General features: G+C 41.5%; 1 protein-coding gene and 1 non-coding gene across 7 annotated transcripts in view; one reads left to right on the forward strand and one right to left on the reverse strand.

Annotated features, from left to right (window-relative positions):
* anp32a (acidic (leucine-rich) nuclear phosphoprotein 32 family, member A) overlaps positions 1–4802 on the reverse strand; it is a 7187-nt gene extending 2385 nt beyond the window's left edge. Inside the window, exons 1-3 of one of the 6 annotated variants that reach the window (XM_019867476.1) lie at positions 4363–4802; positions 1268–1417; positions 1055–1177 (exon numbers count right to left, since the gene is read on the reverse strand). In XM_019867476.1, the coding sequence (XP_019723035.1) occupies positions 1055–1177; positions 1268–1417; positions 4363–4416 (327 nt within the window). In that variant the 5' untranslated portion in view covers positions 4417–4802. Of the gene's footprint in view, positions 1–1054; positions 1178–1267; positions 1418–3064; positions 3133–3773; positions 3888–4362 lie in introns of those variants that run through there. The other 5 variants (XM_019867477.1, XM_019867474.1, XM_019867475.1 and 2 more) reach the window with 5 other exon arrangements.
* Positions 4803–12977: 8175 nt separating this feature from the next.
* On the forward strand, positions 12978–13051 carry trnat-agu (transfer RNA threonine (anticodon AGU)). Its single transcript has one exon. It is a non-coding gene; the product is annotated as a tRNA-Thr (tRNA).
* The last annotated feature ends 4240 nt before the right edge of the window (positions 13052–17291 follow it).

Raw genomic sequence — 17291 nt, forward strand, 5'->3', positions numbered from 1 at the left:
TTTTTACGACAACTGTCTTGTCCACGGTGTCTTTTATTCGTTCCACTGGGGTTTAGCAAATGTGTTGATAAAGAGACGAAAATCTCTACTGTTACTAGTGTTAGTGTCTCAACATGGCTACGCTCGTGAAAGCAAAACAACGAACTCAAACGCGTCTTCGTTCAATGTTGTCAACTAATATCCGGATTAATTTTAGGCAAATTTTCCTCAATTGTCCGGAGAGATTTTCATAAAAATGTGAAAAACCCGGAATTCCGGGAAAATACGGAGGACTTTCATCTCTGAATGGTTGCCATCGCAATGTCCATTAAATCCCTGATAAGGACATTAACCTGCTCATCTCATTGTCATTTTCCAACGAAAACAATACATGAAACTACCAATTCATAATTTCATAGGTTTTGTAGTCAATTTAGAAAAATTTACTGACACATTTCTTTTCCTTTGCAATGCCTGAGGTCTTGACCATAAAGGCATTCGAATCCCGTAACATCTGAAGGGGTTGTAAACGCTATTCAGTACTCCAGCAACTATATTTTCTGGTTTGACAATGTTTCATAAAAAACAAATTTATGACGATAACAGCTGTTCATATTATTACACATTTCTATTGTTTGAAATTCGGTCATTTCTGTCCTCGGAATTCTTGATATTTACTTTTCAGAAAAGCTGCGTGTGCTTGCACGTATAATCTAACTGCTAAGGGTGCTGTGCATTCATTTGGACCATTGTAAAGATTTTTTATTTTCATTTTTTGACAGGAAATACTTGAGACATTCGAAGGGTGGACATCAGGGCGCAGGGTTGTAGACAATTTCATTACAATGAACATTATAAAGATAATGAGTGAAAAACACCGGAATGAAATTGTAGTAATAATAACAATAATAATAATAATAATAATAATAATAATAATAATGAAACATTTTTTCCATTACAATGATAATCAAGGCAAATCATAAAAATTTAATGAGTATCGACATTCGTTACATTCATATTTGTTTTGGTTTGATCGAGTGATTTGTCACTACCATTTCAACCATTTTTAACTCACCAGTGGTTCAATGGTGCTGAGGTCTTTAATCCTGTTGCCGCCTAAATTGAGATGAGTGAGATTGGGGCATTTCTCTACCAACACTTCCAAGCCTCCTGATATCTTGTTATAGCTGAGTTCAAGCTGTGCATGATTCAAACCATCAGAAGGACACACTCTTAACAGGTTATTCATGTAACCAAACCAGAAGAAGAAGAAGAAGAAGAAACCAACCTTCTTGAGCTTTTTTAGCTTCGGCAAGTTGGCGACTGTGGTCAGACCAACCCTCATTGTGCTCAGAAATACCAGCTCCTCAAATTCATCGGTTAGACCCTCGAGCTTGCCGTCATTGGAGCAACAGTTGTCAAGAACAAGCTCTTTGACCTACAGCGCAAACACATGATAGTCTGGTTATCATTTGCAAATCCAAAATGATCAATGATTAAAGCAAAACAAATAACATGAAGCTAAAGAAGAATCATCCTCACAAAAGATTTTTGGGACCCCCTATGCTGAATTAAGTGTTAATTAATAGCACAAAGCATATTTGAATAGCTCTAATCCAGTGATTCTCAGTACAGTACTGTATGAGTGCCACTGGTGGTATGCAGGCTCCTTCTGGTGGTATTCGAAAGATTCTAGTACAGTTCAGTTGTATTTAACATTTAAGTGCAATACGGGTACCTTGAAGCTTTAACATCAGTTTGTTCCTTCATTTTTATCATTTTTTTCTGAACTATTATTTGCAAAATATTTTAATCAAATCGTTATTTAAGTAGCCCCCCTTTTATATCATTACAGCGGCTTACAATATTTGATATCAATTTTAAGACAAAACCTCATTTTTGATGAACACTCAGGCCTACTATGCTATATACATATACTTGTCTTAAAGGGGAGTTTGCGATTCAAAAAATGCTTTTCATCATATATTTTATTCCGTCAGTGTGACCTGCCTGCAGAATATCATTAAAATGATTTTTGGGAAAAATCATCCCACCCTAGCCCCGTATTACGCCTGTAACATCATTTTAAAACATGTCACGCCACGAAAATACTAGCCTATTCGAGACTGTAGTTCTTTAAATGCGTACACACACACACACACACACACACACACACACACACACACACACACACACACACACACACAAATACATACATACATACATATATAATAGTGTTTGACGATGTTGGGATTACCAGTGAGGGCATGTTGCGCTTGGAATACTGAATGATTCGATGTTCCTTGTGGTTTGAGACAAATGAATCATCAATGTACACATCATACATACATATATATTACAGTATACACACACACACACACACACACACACGTATGTATATGTGCGTGTGTGTGTGTGTGTGTGTGTGTATACTGTAATATATATGTATGTATATATGTAGATGTGTGTGTGTGTGTGTGTGTGTGTGTGCGTGTGTGCGTGCGTGCGTGCGTGCGTGTCGCTGATGGTGTATGGGTACGATAGATTGTCTTCTGTGGGGACAGCATGGGATCGGTTCTCACTCAGTGACGGTATGAATGTGGCTATGAATGGTTGTTTGTCTCTATGCGACTGACTGGCAACCAGTTCAAATGTAGTCCGCCTTTCGCCCAAGGTCAGCTGGGATAGGCTCCAGCACCGTCCCGTAACCCTGTTAGGATAGGCGGTGTTGAAGGAAGGAAGGAAGATAGATAGATAGATAGATAGATAGATAGATAGATAGATAGATAGATAGATAGATAGATGGGCTAGGTCGGTAGGTCGATCGGTCGATCGCTATGTATATATAAACTGAATTATTTGTTTTTTACAATAGATGATGAGCCAACCAATTATTAAATGAGATGAATGATAAGAAAATGATAATTACATTCGAATTAATCAATTTCACCGAGAAAGTATCTCAATAAATGTAAACAACAACAAAAATCACAAAACTCTTGGTAGTGGTCAGATTAAAGGCTAGGCAGTTTTAAAGATGTGTGAAATAAATAGATCAATTTTAAAACAAGTCTACTTTGCTCACCCCTGCTTTCATGAAATGCTTTGCTTCGAGTCGTGTATTGAGTAGGGCACTGCATGATGATAACAACCTGATCAAATACAGTAAATACAGAAAGTACTGTACTGTGAGTTGAGCGGATGGATATTCACATGAGTGATGAGACCTTTGAATGTGACACCAACCAGCATCGAGAACCGGAACACAGACCTCTGTGATATTATTCCGCTACAGTTATTCTTCTCGCGATTATTTGACTCATTCATCATTATATAAATCATACATTTATTTACGTATCCTTATGAAAATCGGTGAACTTCATTTGTTATACGGAGCAGAGACGCGTGTGAACGACTGAGAGGCACGTTGGTCCGAAAAAATCGCAGCCAAACATTCTAGTCCACTGGGTCATTTGTCAGTAGGAGGGGCAAATCAGGAGGATTGCGCCGCAGCCACCTCGGCAAACGTTTCTTCCTGTTGTTTACGACAAACAAAAGCAGATAGCATCGATGGGCTCCTATAGGTTGCTATTTATAACCAGATATAAAACTGCTCGTCGTTTGAATCGAATAAAACCCGGCGTTCGACTGTTTTAAAATCGGAGCTTTGATGGGAGTAAAATGGCGGCGTGTGTCCTGCTTCTAGAAACCACCACGCGTCGATGTTAAAGCGAGGCGTTTTCTAAGGATGGCTACGACCCAGTGAAAATGGCACGACAGCTTCAAAGAAGTACCCAGCTGACACCAGCACTAATGCTTGCGAACGGAATGAGAATGGCTTAGTACTTTCTCTATGGTTGAAGGCGAGTACGAAAACGGTGTTTGCTAAGCAGAGTTGCCCTCCAATGTTTGCGGTGCACTACAGTACGACTCACCATCGCACTAGTACAGTAAGTGTTGAGCCGCGCTAACCAGGGGTGCTGGGTGGAGCAGGAGAGCGACACCTCAAGGTTTTCAGAATTCATTTGTCATTACTTTCGTTGCGACATGGCTCAAAAACCGTTATTTGATAAAAGGCAGCGCAAATGTATCGTGTCAATACTATACGAGCAAGAACGAATACGAGCGCTTCGCAGATCAAAAAGTTACACTTGTATGGCTTCTCGAGCCGCTTGCCTTGTTTATATGGCCCCACCACGGAGATGGAATTGACGCGCCGGCAGCACCTGTCACTTGTCAACATGTTCGCAGCATGACGTCCGCATCCCCCTCACACTTGACAAACTTTGCATCTCTCTCTCTTTCTCAAACACCTCAAGAACGCACCCGAAAGCGTTCACCCTCCTGTGAGAAGCCAAAGCGATGGTACGCATGCTAACTTACGTCTGACGGAGTACGGTTCCGCAGTTCCAGGTGAATTCTCTTCTTCATCTCCATTCTGGTTCAACGCGCCCTTTGATAGACACTTTTAATAATTAACACAAACGCTGCTGGCACCTCCAAACCAAGGCTGTTGCAGTTCATTCAAACTTGATCCGCTAAGGTGGGCGGGGTGCGGGTCTGAGATTGTCGTCACTGTCGGCCAATGAGAGCCGCTGAATTTAGGGCGAGCTGATCTACAAACGCACGAACCAATGGGATGCACCCCATCAAACTGGGTGGGGTTTGCTGTCGTTTCTGACTCTTTGATGTTCATTCTTTTACTCCAGTTACACTGAAAAATGACCCCGCAAGTGACAGTACTGCAAATAAATAGATCAAATAAAATACAGCAATCAACTAGTACATACACAAGAAACATTAAATACAGCAACAATGGGGATGAGATGCACACGACTGGTACTACGTCAAAAATAAACATTTTGTATGTTCTCAAAAAAATAAACAGGTGAGAATGGGCCTTCACCAAAATTGAGACCAGATCCTCCCAACTTTGAGGCTGATTTGCTAACAAGCGCACCCTACTGCCCTTAATAATTTATATTCTGCGTGTGTGTGTGTGTGTGTGTGTGTGTTAGGGTTATAATTCAAGTCACTATTTGATGAAAACGTGTCAGCTAAAAGTGTAAATTCTTTTTTTATAAATGAAACTCTCTGAAGTTCGGCAGCACATTGACCTCGTGGTTTGCCTCACAGTTGTGTGGTTCTCTTGAATTCGGTTTAAATCTTGCTTTCTTTCATATACGTTTTGAGGATTTTCTTCTTTTACTCCAACATTCCAGTCTACAAAGCGGGCAATCATTTCCAAGACCTACTCAAATATCTACACTCTCCCTTTATCGTTTGCCTATTTACACTTTTATTATTATAGGACAGCTACAGCGTCTTCTTCCTTCACGAGTGCGTCGTTTTGTGGTTCAATAAATTTGGTACACGTGGAGCCTCAACACGTTGTTCCTCGATGAACACAGCAGAGGTCGCAGTTTTTACTTTGCAGGGTGTCAGTTAATGCAGTGGTCCCCAACCTTTTTTGGCTTGTGTAGCCCGAACTCATTGGTGATACCCTGCATGAGTAAGCCCTGCGCGTTTATGATCCTCCAAAAGCAGAACGTAACACAACTGATTATGAAAAGAAACGTTTATTTCGTTAATCTGAAATTTCATTCTAAAGCATTTTTTTGTCGTTCCATTTATTTATTTATTTTCACAGTTTGGCCATAGATTTTGGTAGCCGTCACAGGCGAAGGAACACAGCAAATCTCTCAACCCATCCCCAACGCTGATCTATGATGTTGTAGCACCCATTCCATTGAGCAGGGGCCTCTGGTCCTGAGCCCACTGTTCATGTAATCTTCACCTCATAGCAAGGGAAAAAAATCCTCAATCCCATTGAAGGATATGGTGGTAGTCACTCCATTCCATCAGCATTCATCAAATACTCCAACGAATTCATATTACTGTATGCACGACTGTCTGAGTCTTATGTGTTGTGTTGTGTTATTTTGTTATTTTGACTTCAAGATGGTACCGCGAGAGTGGCTGCCTTTCCAACAGCTCCTATATTTTGTTCTTCTACTTCTTCCTTTCATAACTTTGCTGCTGTGAATTGGGAATTTCTCCATTGCGAGACTAATAAAGGATTTCTTATGTTCTTGAGATATCAATTTTGACAATTGCAGACTTTTGCATATGATTACTTACACAATTAAATCATGCTGACATGTTTTGGAAAGCACACCGTTAGACTGATAATCAACTAATAAGTTTAGATCAGCCAAGATTTTTTTAAGTACAGGAGGACAATGCAAATTTTGCTCAGGGAGGCCTTTGAACGCTGAACCTCGCAACAATGAGGCAAATGTTCGAACCACTTAAACACCTAAATGCCCTCAGTATTTATTTGTGTAAAATTAAAATATGACAGGGCCTTAATATTTCCATTCAGGTCACTGTATCATAAGGAAACTGCACATTTACAAAAAAGTTCTCTCCCACATTCACCCAAAATAAGCATGTCAGGTCAACCAAAGATTCAAATTCCCCATAGGTGTGAATGGTTGTTTGTCCATATGTGCCCTGCGATTGACAGGCGACCAATCCAAGGTGTACAACACCTCTCAGCCTTAAGCCAGCTGGTTTAGACCCAAGTGAACCAAATGAGGACAAGGAATAAAGAAAATGCATGTGTGTCCTAAAAGCATGCACTGTGGCATTCAGTGATAATGTACCACATATAGTTTGGGTCACAGGTGAGTAATGCTTTTATTACCCTGTTTACACTCACTTGAACAATAATTGAACAAAGTATTATAGTTGACTGGACTGATTTCAAAACAAGTAATTAATTCATTTGTTTTGTACATGTACTGGTAACAATGCGATGAGATGATTAAACATTTTCATGGATTCACAGTCATAAACGGCCCTCTGAGGGAAGACATAACTCCATGACAAAATTGAGTTTCACACCCCTGTTGTACGGCATCCTTGACTAAACTAACTTAAAAGTGCCTTTAAATAAAATATAAGAAAAAATATTATTATAATTATTATTGAAGATTAGATAAAATTATTCAACACTTACACCAGGCTGTATCTGCTCCAGCCTCCCCATGAACCTGAACAGGAAGTGGATATAGAAAGTGAGTGGGTGGGTGGGTGTCCTTGGGCCATTTTGAAGACCACTGATCACAGCCAGAGGCACATCAAAAGTATGCATTTTGTTCTGTTCTTTGTTTTTTTCTTTAATTGAAATACATACATTTGGTCTGTCCTCAAGTTGCTATGAATTGCACTTCATATTCTATCATCCCGAGTACATCTGGCCTTGAGTTTTGTGTCAACAAAGCACTGCAGTGCTCAGGAGGCTCTCTTTTTATTTGGATTAAAGGGCAAATTTATTGAGTCTGACAGACATTACTTGAACTTCTTACCACACTGTAATTGTCCATGTAACCTCATTAGGGAAATCTGTATACGAGTATGGTTATTATCAGAAGACCTACATGTGACAACACAAAGGACATTTAAGCAGCAAAAATAACCCCATACCGCAGTTTGTTCATAATTCTTAATGTAAAATTGCAGCTGTTGTGAAAGCAGTTGAACTGAGAATAATTGTGGTTTGTACATTGCCTCACAGTCAAGTGGTCCAAGGTTTGAATCTCGACTCAGGCCCTCGTATGCGGAGTCGGCTTAATCTCCCCATGCTTGCCTGCCTTTTCTATGGGGACTTTCCTGCCTCCCACATTCCAAAAACATGCATGTTAGACTCTTAGTTGTTCAAAGGTATGAATGTAAGTAATGGTTATTTGTCTATACATGCACTGCAATTGGCTGGCGACCAGGGCAGCGTGTGCATCCAAAGTCAGATGCAAGACGCTCCCGTTCACCTATGGCCCTCATGAGGATTAGCGGTGCAGAAAATGGATGGTTGTTTGAGGAAGAACTCATATGAAGACCACAATTTCTTAGGCTGGGCTGGGGGGGTGTTGCTGACACTAGCAGTTAAGCGTTGAAAATGTAGCTTTATCTTGTGTACATCCATCAATCATTTTTTCACAACCACTTGTTCTCATTAGGGTCACAGGTGTTCTGGAGCTGACCCCTTATGGAAAGAAGTGGGGTACAACCTGGACTGGGCGTCATACAGACAATCAGTCACACTCACATTTACACCAATGGGCAATTTAGAGTCTTCAATCAAGTCATGTAATATCCATGTTTTTAGAAAGGAAGGTGTAGCTGTCACAACTTACATACTGTATAGTTAGAGAAAATAGCAACAAATAGGTCTGATTGAAACGTATTCAAATGTGATCAAAATCACCTGTCTAATGAAGCCGCACCAATGAACAATGACTGAATCCATTCCAAAAGTATTCCATCTTGCATTCTTTTGAATCAAGATTTCACAGAACTGCAGAAGCATTCTGTATGCACTTGTTGGAAATCGATTGTACCACAAGAGGGTGATATGAATCAAGACACATGCTCTACGCTACTGGATCGAAATGTGATCAGGCTATGGAAGGAATACAAACAAAACTGAGTAAAATCACAAAAATCACAAAGGTGCCTTTTTGCAGATAACGTGTTTTAGGGTATGCCCGTGTTGTTTGACCCAAAAATAGCGCTAATCTCAGTATTAGACAAAGTGATTTCCACTTATGGAAACATGAAACTGTTTACCTTTTCCATTCATTGTTTAACTGGATTTTTTCCCCCCGCGACCCTTGTGAGGATAAGTGGAACAGAAAATGAATGAATGGATGAACTTGATTTTTAAAGGCACTTTGACAAAATCATTGTGGAAATGTCATCCACCCTGAGCCATTCCATCAGGAAACTAGCCATGGATTTATTGATGTCGGATAAATGGAGTAGAAAAATCCCTCTTGCGTGTTGCACAAACGTTTAGTGAAATATCCACATTCTTTTCTCAAGAATTCACCCGCCAGGAAAATTAAACCAATGTGCATGTGCAAGAGCGATGGCAGCTCTGATAAAATATGCAGTGAACCATTATCATCTGAAGACATTCATTATTCATCATAATTGATTTTGTCAGGTTGGAGACAGTTCCTTGTAATGCAACACTCATCCAGGACAGAAGGACGATCAACACACAGTAGTCTCCTCCCTCCATCATGTATCCCCGACAACTGCTTCCTGATCGCTCGGTTTCTTTAAATATCAACCTGAAGCTTTTTAAACCAATGAATGAATTGTCTGCTTTTGAGTGCTAGGTACAAATGTCCATCCATCCATCCATCCATCCATTTTCTGATCCGCTTATCCTCACATGGGTCGCGCGGCATGCTGGAGCCTATCCCTGCTGTCTTCGGGCAGTAGGCGGGGGACACCCTGAACTGGTTGCCAGGCAATTGCAGGGCACACACAGACGAACAACCATCCGCGCTCACACTCCCACCTCGGGACAATTTAGAGTAGGGGTCCCCAACCGCTGGTCCGCGGACCGGTACTGGTCCGCAGGGCATTTGGTACCGGGCCGCACAGAAAGAACTTGCCTTAATTCCGTTTCATTTATTTCGGAATACGAAAGATGTTTTATTTTGAAAAATTACCGGATTCTCCGTTACATCCGTCTGTGTCAAGTTTGACACACGTCAAGCCATGCTTCTCCGTCACGTGACCGATTACGCTAAAAACAAAACGCCAGAGCTCGCAAAATGAGTAAAAAAAACTGCTGGAGATCGCAAATTACGGCGGCCTTAAAAGTATGTTCGAGACAACTGGATTGAAGTTATGGCTGAATACTCTGAGATCGCCACAATAGCACTGTTGCTATTTCCGACATCCTACCTGTGTGAGGTGGGGGGGGGGGGGGGGGGTTTCTGCAGCAACGGCGACTATAACAAAATTACGAAGTAGACTGGACATAAACCACACACTTGAGGTGTCATTGTCTCCTATTACCCCGAGATGGGACCGTCTGGTTGCAGAAAATCAAGCTCGGGGCTGTGGTGAGTCGTCATTTTCATGCACTTTGAATTTGCGTTGTATCGTATTTTGAAGGCATTAAACATTACCATAGCGATCAGAGTGTTGCGACCAGATTAGACGCTCCTTGTGTTTATTATTATATTTCGAAAACACCACAGTTTTCATGCAGCTCATACCATATTATTTTGTTGTATTATTTCCACCACACCTTAAATGCCGGTCCCTGAAAATATTGTCTGACATAAAGCGGTCCGCGGGACAAAAAAGGTTGGTGACCCCTGATTTAGAGTGTTCCATTAACCTGCCAGGCATATTTTTGGGATGTGGGAGGAAACCGGAGCACCCAGAGAAAAACAATGCAGGCAATATGCAAAATCCACAGAGGAAGGCCAGAGCCAGAATCGAACCCTGCACCTCTACAGTGTGACGCCGATATGCTAACTAGTCGACCACCGGGCCACCAGGTACAAATGTCACTTAATTTTACATTGAATCCATAGCATTGCAATTATTGTGTACGTGCAAGGAAAACAGCAACCCCGATCCTTGTCCAAGCAGCTACTTTGGTGATCAGTTGGTGTAGCAGCTCTATATCAGAGGTTTCCAACCTCAAGGGCCTGTTTTAGATGTTTCCCTCCTCCAGCACCTACAATTCAAATGATAATGATCATTATCAGGCTTTCAGAGCTTGCTGATGAATTGATCATTTGAATCAGGTGTGTTGGAGGAGGGAGACGTCCAAAATAGGCTGGATAGGGGAACCTCAACGTCCATTTTTTTTTTCCAAGATGGCACCTGAGTAGGCAGCCGTCGGCAAGTGCTCTTCAAGAGCCTTGCGTTTTTTGTTGTTTTTGTCTTTTGTTTGTCACATGGTGTTGTTGTTACGTCGTGTGGACCTGATGTGGACTGTTTTCAGCATTTTTGGCCACGATATTCGTCAAAGAAGAAGAATCTGTGCTAGGTGGGCACACGTGTACCAGCACTGATTTAGATTGGGAGGAATGTCGGCGCCATTTGACTGTCGTTGCTGGACAGCTCCGGGGCGCTTGTGTCTTGCGCCTGAAATAGGCAGCATTTTCACAGCCCCGCTTTGTTCAGCGGAAAGGTCGGTGCTGATGGACAGTCTGCGGCTGGATGGATGCATGGCTTGAGGAGCCGACGATGAGAAGAAAGGAGCTATTACTGCTTCAAACAACAAAGTGAAAGGAGGAAAAGTGGTTAAGATGGCACAACTGTCTGTTTTATGAGTTGTGTTGCATTATTTTGTCATTTTATGTTAAGTGTTCTTTTGATGGCGGCGCGGGCACCTGCAGCGGCTCCTCTTGTTGTCTGTTGTCTGTTTAAGAGAGAGGAAATTTCATCTATGCTGTATACATTTGACAATAAAGTTGTATTTGATACTTGATACTTGATAATGGGTTTTTGCTGACATAACTGTTGCAGAGTTATATACAGTGTCAGTACCAACTGCATGCTATCCTGATCAGCTAATTTTTAGAAGACATTAATTGAGTGAAGGATCTTTACTCAGCAGTTGCTCCCATTTTTAAACTCATGAAAGCAGCAGCTTGATCAAAACAAGTTACATGTAATTTAAAACAAGCTCTCCCATCGCCAACCAGCTCTAGTTGGAAGCCACCATTTTCAAGTGTGTAAACAGTCACTGCAATTTACATCAAGAGAGAGCATGCGCACACAGGCTATTCCGATTGAAGTGTGTTTATATGGAGCATTTTCCTTCGGGTTTGGCATTCAGTTTCATTCTAATCGGAAAGAGAAAATGAGAGAGAGACAGAGAGAGAGAGAGATCGATAGATCGAGAGCTTCTGTAGATCAACTGTGTCGTGCAAAAGAAACACACGCGCCAATGCTGGTGCTTGATAGAATTCACAACATCAGGATCCATAATTACATATTCACTGTGTGCTACTCTTCAGCAGAGTCCTCGTGTTAATTATGAGCTAACAGAGCATTTGACACAGATCTGATTATCTCAAGTACATACACTACTGCAGCAGATAAGATTCCTATTCTCTACGGCAGATTAAATCCATGTTACATGAGTAATGTTTTTTTTTTTTCCTGTGAATGGAGCAAAGGCTTCCAAAGATCCAGAACGGACTTAGAGTACTCTGTCTGAGGTTCAAAAGCACCTAAAAACAAGCTTTGCCCACTGGATTTAACTATGCATCACGTAATCATCTCATCTTGGTGTTGTTTGTAAAACTCAGTGCCATCACTTTTGTGTGTGTGTGTGTGTGTGTGTGTGTGTGTGTGTGTGTGTGTGTGTATGCGTTTCTGTGTTTATTTCTGCTAGTGTTGTGGTAGGTGCTTGATAAATACAGCCAACTGAAAATAACTGACCGTATTCAATAACAATAACAGTAATAACAGTAGGCTACTACTTTCTTTTCTCTTCTTTCTACCCACAATCTTGCTGCTGAAGGCTGTAAATTTCCCCAGTGTGGGACAAATAAAGGATATCTAATCTAATCTAATCTAATCTAATCTAATCATCTGAATAATCCTCTTCAAGTAGGCTACTAATCATCTGAATAATCCTCTTCAAATATCAACAGTGACTAATATTTGTCTTTGTGCAGCAGACAACATAAGCATAGTGGTCCCATTTGGTTGGCTTGATTCTTGTCAAATGGTAAACGGTAAATAGGCAAGAATGTAATGAGTCACGATGACACAGCCCAAAACAAACGCAGTAACAGATGATTAGATGACAGATGAAAATAGAATGAATTAAACAGCAGAAGTCGCTGATACTGTAGTGGTAGACTCGCCTGACTTGTATGCGGGCATCGTGGTCTCGGTTGCCACTCAGTGACGGGATGGATATGGTTGTTTGTCTTGATAAACAGCAGGAACTCACGTTATGAGGACCTGGGTTAGGGATGATGGTTTTGCTGAAAACCAAAGTATGATAACTGGGTCTGTGTCTTGGACGCTCATTTATTAATATTCTGAAAGGCGATGTGTGGGGTGGGGGAGTTGGGAGACATCAATACCTGCTTATAATTGGTTGGCATGATTCGAGGCTGGTGTGAGTCAAAACAGAGTATGTGATGAGAGTGCACATGGGCGCTGTAGCTTAGTTGGTCAAAGTGCCTGTCTAGTAAACAGGAGATCCTGGGTTCAAATCCCAGCAGTGCCTTACATGGAGTGCAATTACGGTCTGGCAGCTGATGACTGACAAGTTTTGTAACAAAATATTTTCCTGTGTTCTTTGCATATTTATCACACACAAAGGTTTCAGTTCATCAAACCAGTTTTAATATCATCCATCTCTCCATCCATCCATCCATCCATCCATTTTCTGATCCAGACACAAGGGTCACGGGCGGTGCTGTAGCCTATCCCAGCTGTCTTTGGGCAGTAGGCGGGGGACACCCTGAACTGGTTGCCAGCCAATCACAGGGCAAGTTTTAATATCACACAGAGAAAACCGAATGAACAATAAAATGATTTCATTGGCCAATGGAATTAAACCTATCTGGCTCTATGTGAAATATTCACTTCTTTTGATTTGATGCCTGCAACATGTTCCAAAAAAAAGCTTGGACATTTACCACTGTGTTACATCACCTTTCCTTTTAATAAGATTCAATAAGCATTTAGAAACTTAGGACAATAGTTGAAGCTTTGTAGGTGGAATTATTTCCCTTTTTGCTAGATGTACATTGTACAACTTAGGTTGCTCACCACTATAAGGTCTCAGTTGTATTTTGCGCTTCATGTTGCTCCACACAAGTTGTTGATGGTGTAGTGGTACACCCGCCGGACTTGTGTGCGGGCAGCGTGGGATGGGTTCCCACTCAGTGATGGTGTTAATCTGGGTGTAAATATATTTGTCTCTATATGTGCCCTGCGAATGACCAGTTCAGGGTGTAGTCTGCCTTCCGCTCAAAGTCAGCTGGGATAGGCTCCTGTGACCCTGTTCAGGATAAGCGGTGTTGAAAATGGATGATGGATGGATGGATGTTGCTCTCCACGTTTTCAATGTCTCTGTTCTGCTTGCAGGCCAGTCTGGTCCTCTCACTCTTGTACTACAAAGCCGTGCAGGATGTAGCTTGGCTTTGTCTTATTGCAGAGAAAAAGACATTGCTTGGATAGCAGCATATGTTGCTCCAAAATCTGTATGTACCTTTAATTATTAATGATGCTTTCACTGATCTGGAATGTACCCTTGCCATGGACACTAAAACATCCCCATAACATAGCAGATGCTGTCGTTGAAACTTTGATAACAATCCAGCTGATCCTTATCCTCTTCAGCCTGGAGAACACAACGTCCATGATTTCCCATAACAATTCAAAATGTGGAGTCGTCAGATCACAGCACACGATTCCACTTTGTGTCAGTCCATTTCAGATGAACTCAGACAGAGAGAAGAAGGCAGTGTTTTGTTCCCTTGGCATAGTAGAGTATATTGTAGATGTAGCAACAAACTTTGTTAACTGACAATGGTTTTCAAAAGAGTTCCTGAGGCTATGCGGCAATATCCTTTACACAATGATGCAGTGCCACCTGAGGGATCGAAGGGCAGTCAATGTTGGTTTTCAGCCTTGCCGCTCACATGCAGAGATTTCTCCAGATTCTCTGAATCTTTTGATGATGGACCGTATAATCTATTTACCCTCTGGCTCCTTTTATTTTTTCCCCCTAAGGGAAGAAATCAAGACGGCCTTAGATGAAGGGGTAGCAGAAAAGACTGGGAAAATATGTCAGACTATGTGCTTGATTTATTTGTTAGTCTGTTAGTTAATTGATAAATGTGTTTTTCCGGAAAGCCAGGAATTAGCACACTGTACAGCACAGATGTTAAACTCAAGGCCCAAGGACCAGATCAGGCCTCATTTCATATGGCCCACCAAAAAATCAAATGTTTTAACTTGGGTGATCCTTGCTAAAATCTGAAAGTTTCAAATTGTCATGTGTAATAAATAATAATGTGATTTTGCAAGAATTTTGCTTACCCTTTTTACAGGAACAGAACAAACTGTTATTCTTTGATTTCTGCTTTTAGACCTAGTCTGAGTTTGATGTTAGGGTTTGGGTGTGACCCCAAGAGCACGACAACAGGCAGGTATTGTTGAAGCCAACACTTGGCGTAGTTTATTCGAAGAGTCTTCGCAAAGTCACTCAGGAGGAAGCACGAGGAGTCCACAAGGAATTGTCCACACAAGGAACAAGCAGCTGTAGGAAATGGCAACAAAGTCCACTGGCGTGGTGACGGTACGAACTTGCACTGAGGAATGGTCTGTGAGTCAATATGTACCAGTCCAAACGAGCAGATAGGCAACAGGTGGGTGATGAGCTGACGAGTCTCAGGTGTGAGGTGCAGAGCACCCTGGCTGAGGAGGCTGCCTGGCTGGCCCCTCCCTAACATTTGACACGCCTTGCTTTTGTCTTATACAGTACAGTAATCCCTCATTGGTGGTTAATGGGGACCAGAAACCCCCCGTAAAAGGTGAAAACCGTGAGGTAGGATCTCCCCCGCCCTCGATATTTTCATGTATGTATATGTGGGTACTAGCATGTTTAAAATATGTAAACGGTATTTATACTTAACATATTTGAGACAAAAAGTACAACAGCACATGTATTTATTTAAACCTTCAATTATAAAACCTTACACAGTAATTTAACAGTCATCGACATTACCTTCTGAGAGCGGCAAAGAGGCTTGTGTTGGTGGCATAGAAGGTGGTTCTTACCTGACTTGTACAGACTTTTGGTTCACTCTTCTGCTAGAGGCACTGACGGTACAGCTGAGGTTTATAATTGGAGAAAAACATGGTGATGGGTAGCGCTATGACATTCACCTTGTCTCCTTATTAGTTGAAATAGATTCAAGGTTTTTTTTTGTTTGTTTTTAATCAGACAATGGTCTTTTTTAGAAAAAAAAAAAGAAACTTTTACCGAGCTGACAGTTTCGGATGTCACTTCAGCCTTCGTCTGAGCTGTCCCTGCTTTCTTGTGACCTGTCTAAAAAACAGCTGACCGGGTCAGGAAAACTTCAAAATAAGGCTCCTTGACCCACTCAATCGAGTCAGACCCCTGCTGCCATGAAGGGACAAGCGCATTGCTTCAGTGGCGGCAAGGGGTTGGAAAGCAGCTTCACAATTTTTTAAAAAAAAGTTATTGTGAACATTACACTAAGATACAGTACGCAACAGTGTGACGAGACACAACAAGTGAAGGTGTTGGGTGAGGCTGCAATGATGCGCAGCCAAGCAGCTCACGGGATAAAATCCATTCGTGCTCTCGTTGGTCGATGTTGTGCCGGGAACCAATCATGCGTTTCCTTTGTGTGGCCGTGTACAGTACAATACAGGCATGTGCAAAGCCTCTGAGTCAACTCATCTCAATGTTTGACAAACCTTCACCCTCACGCATGGACATGAAACATTGCTCTGTTCTTACTCCCTCAATATGTTCAATTTTTTCAATTAATTTGTATTATTTTAAAGTGTGTTTAAAGACATTGAAATAATAAGTGTCATACGTGCTCTAAAACTGGTTCTCAACCTTTTTTCAATGATCTGCTTTCCATGAATTATATTTAGACATAGTATCGCAAGCAGAGAGTTCAGTGCCTTTTAGGTAAGATAAAGCAAGTAAGACTCACTGAATCAAAAATAATCTAAAACAGACATTAGATGCTATCCTTTTGCTTTCCAGGAAATGAGACCACTTAAAGGTACTCAGCCACTGCTTCCTTTTACAGAGTGATAGATTGGAAGTTAAAAAGCTGAGGGCAACTGATGTGAGAGCTCTGTCCTGCAACTGCCTGCATGAGCTCACTAAAGTATTACTGACAGCTCTCACGCTGATGTGGTGCCCTCGGTCACTCACCAACGCAAACTACAACCACAAAAATCAACTCATCTTCAAACTGTACCTGCAAAATATGTGATGCAGCGTTTGTATAGCATCTCATTATATTGTGCAGGTGATCACAACGTGACTTGCTGCAATCTGACAAGTGTTTTAACTTGTGTACATCCATCTATTCATCCATTTTCTGATCCACTTATCCTGACAAGGGCCGCGGTGGTTGCTGGAGCCCATCCCAGCTGTCTTTGGGCAGTCGACAGGGGACAACCTGAACTGGTTGCCAGCCAATCGCAGGCCACTCATAGACATAGAACCATTTGCGCTCACACTCAAGGACAATTTTGAGCAGGGGTGCCCAACCAGTTCGCGAACTGGTCCAAAGTCGATCGTGGGGGGAGGGGGGTTCTAGCAGGAAATGAATGAAAAAAAAAAGATGTGTGTCTGTGTGCGTGTAATTAATATTCTATATTTTTGTGTTACTGCACACTGCACCTTTAGCAACCTCTCAGTTTCACTTTCACAAAGAAGTTTTTATTTAAAAGTAATAAAAATA

Source organism: Hippocampus comes, unplaced genomic scaffold, assembly GCF_001891065.2.
Source record: "Hippocampus comes isolate QL1 unplaced genomic scaffold, H_comes_QL1_v1.1 scaffold2, whole genome shotgun sequence".
NCBI lineage: Eukaryota > Metazoa > Chordata > Actinopteri > Syngnathiformes > Syngnathidae > Hippocampus > Hippocampus comes.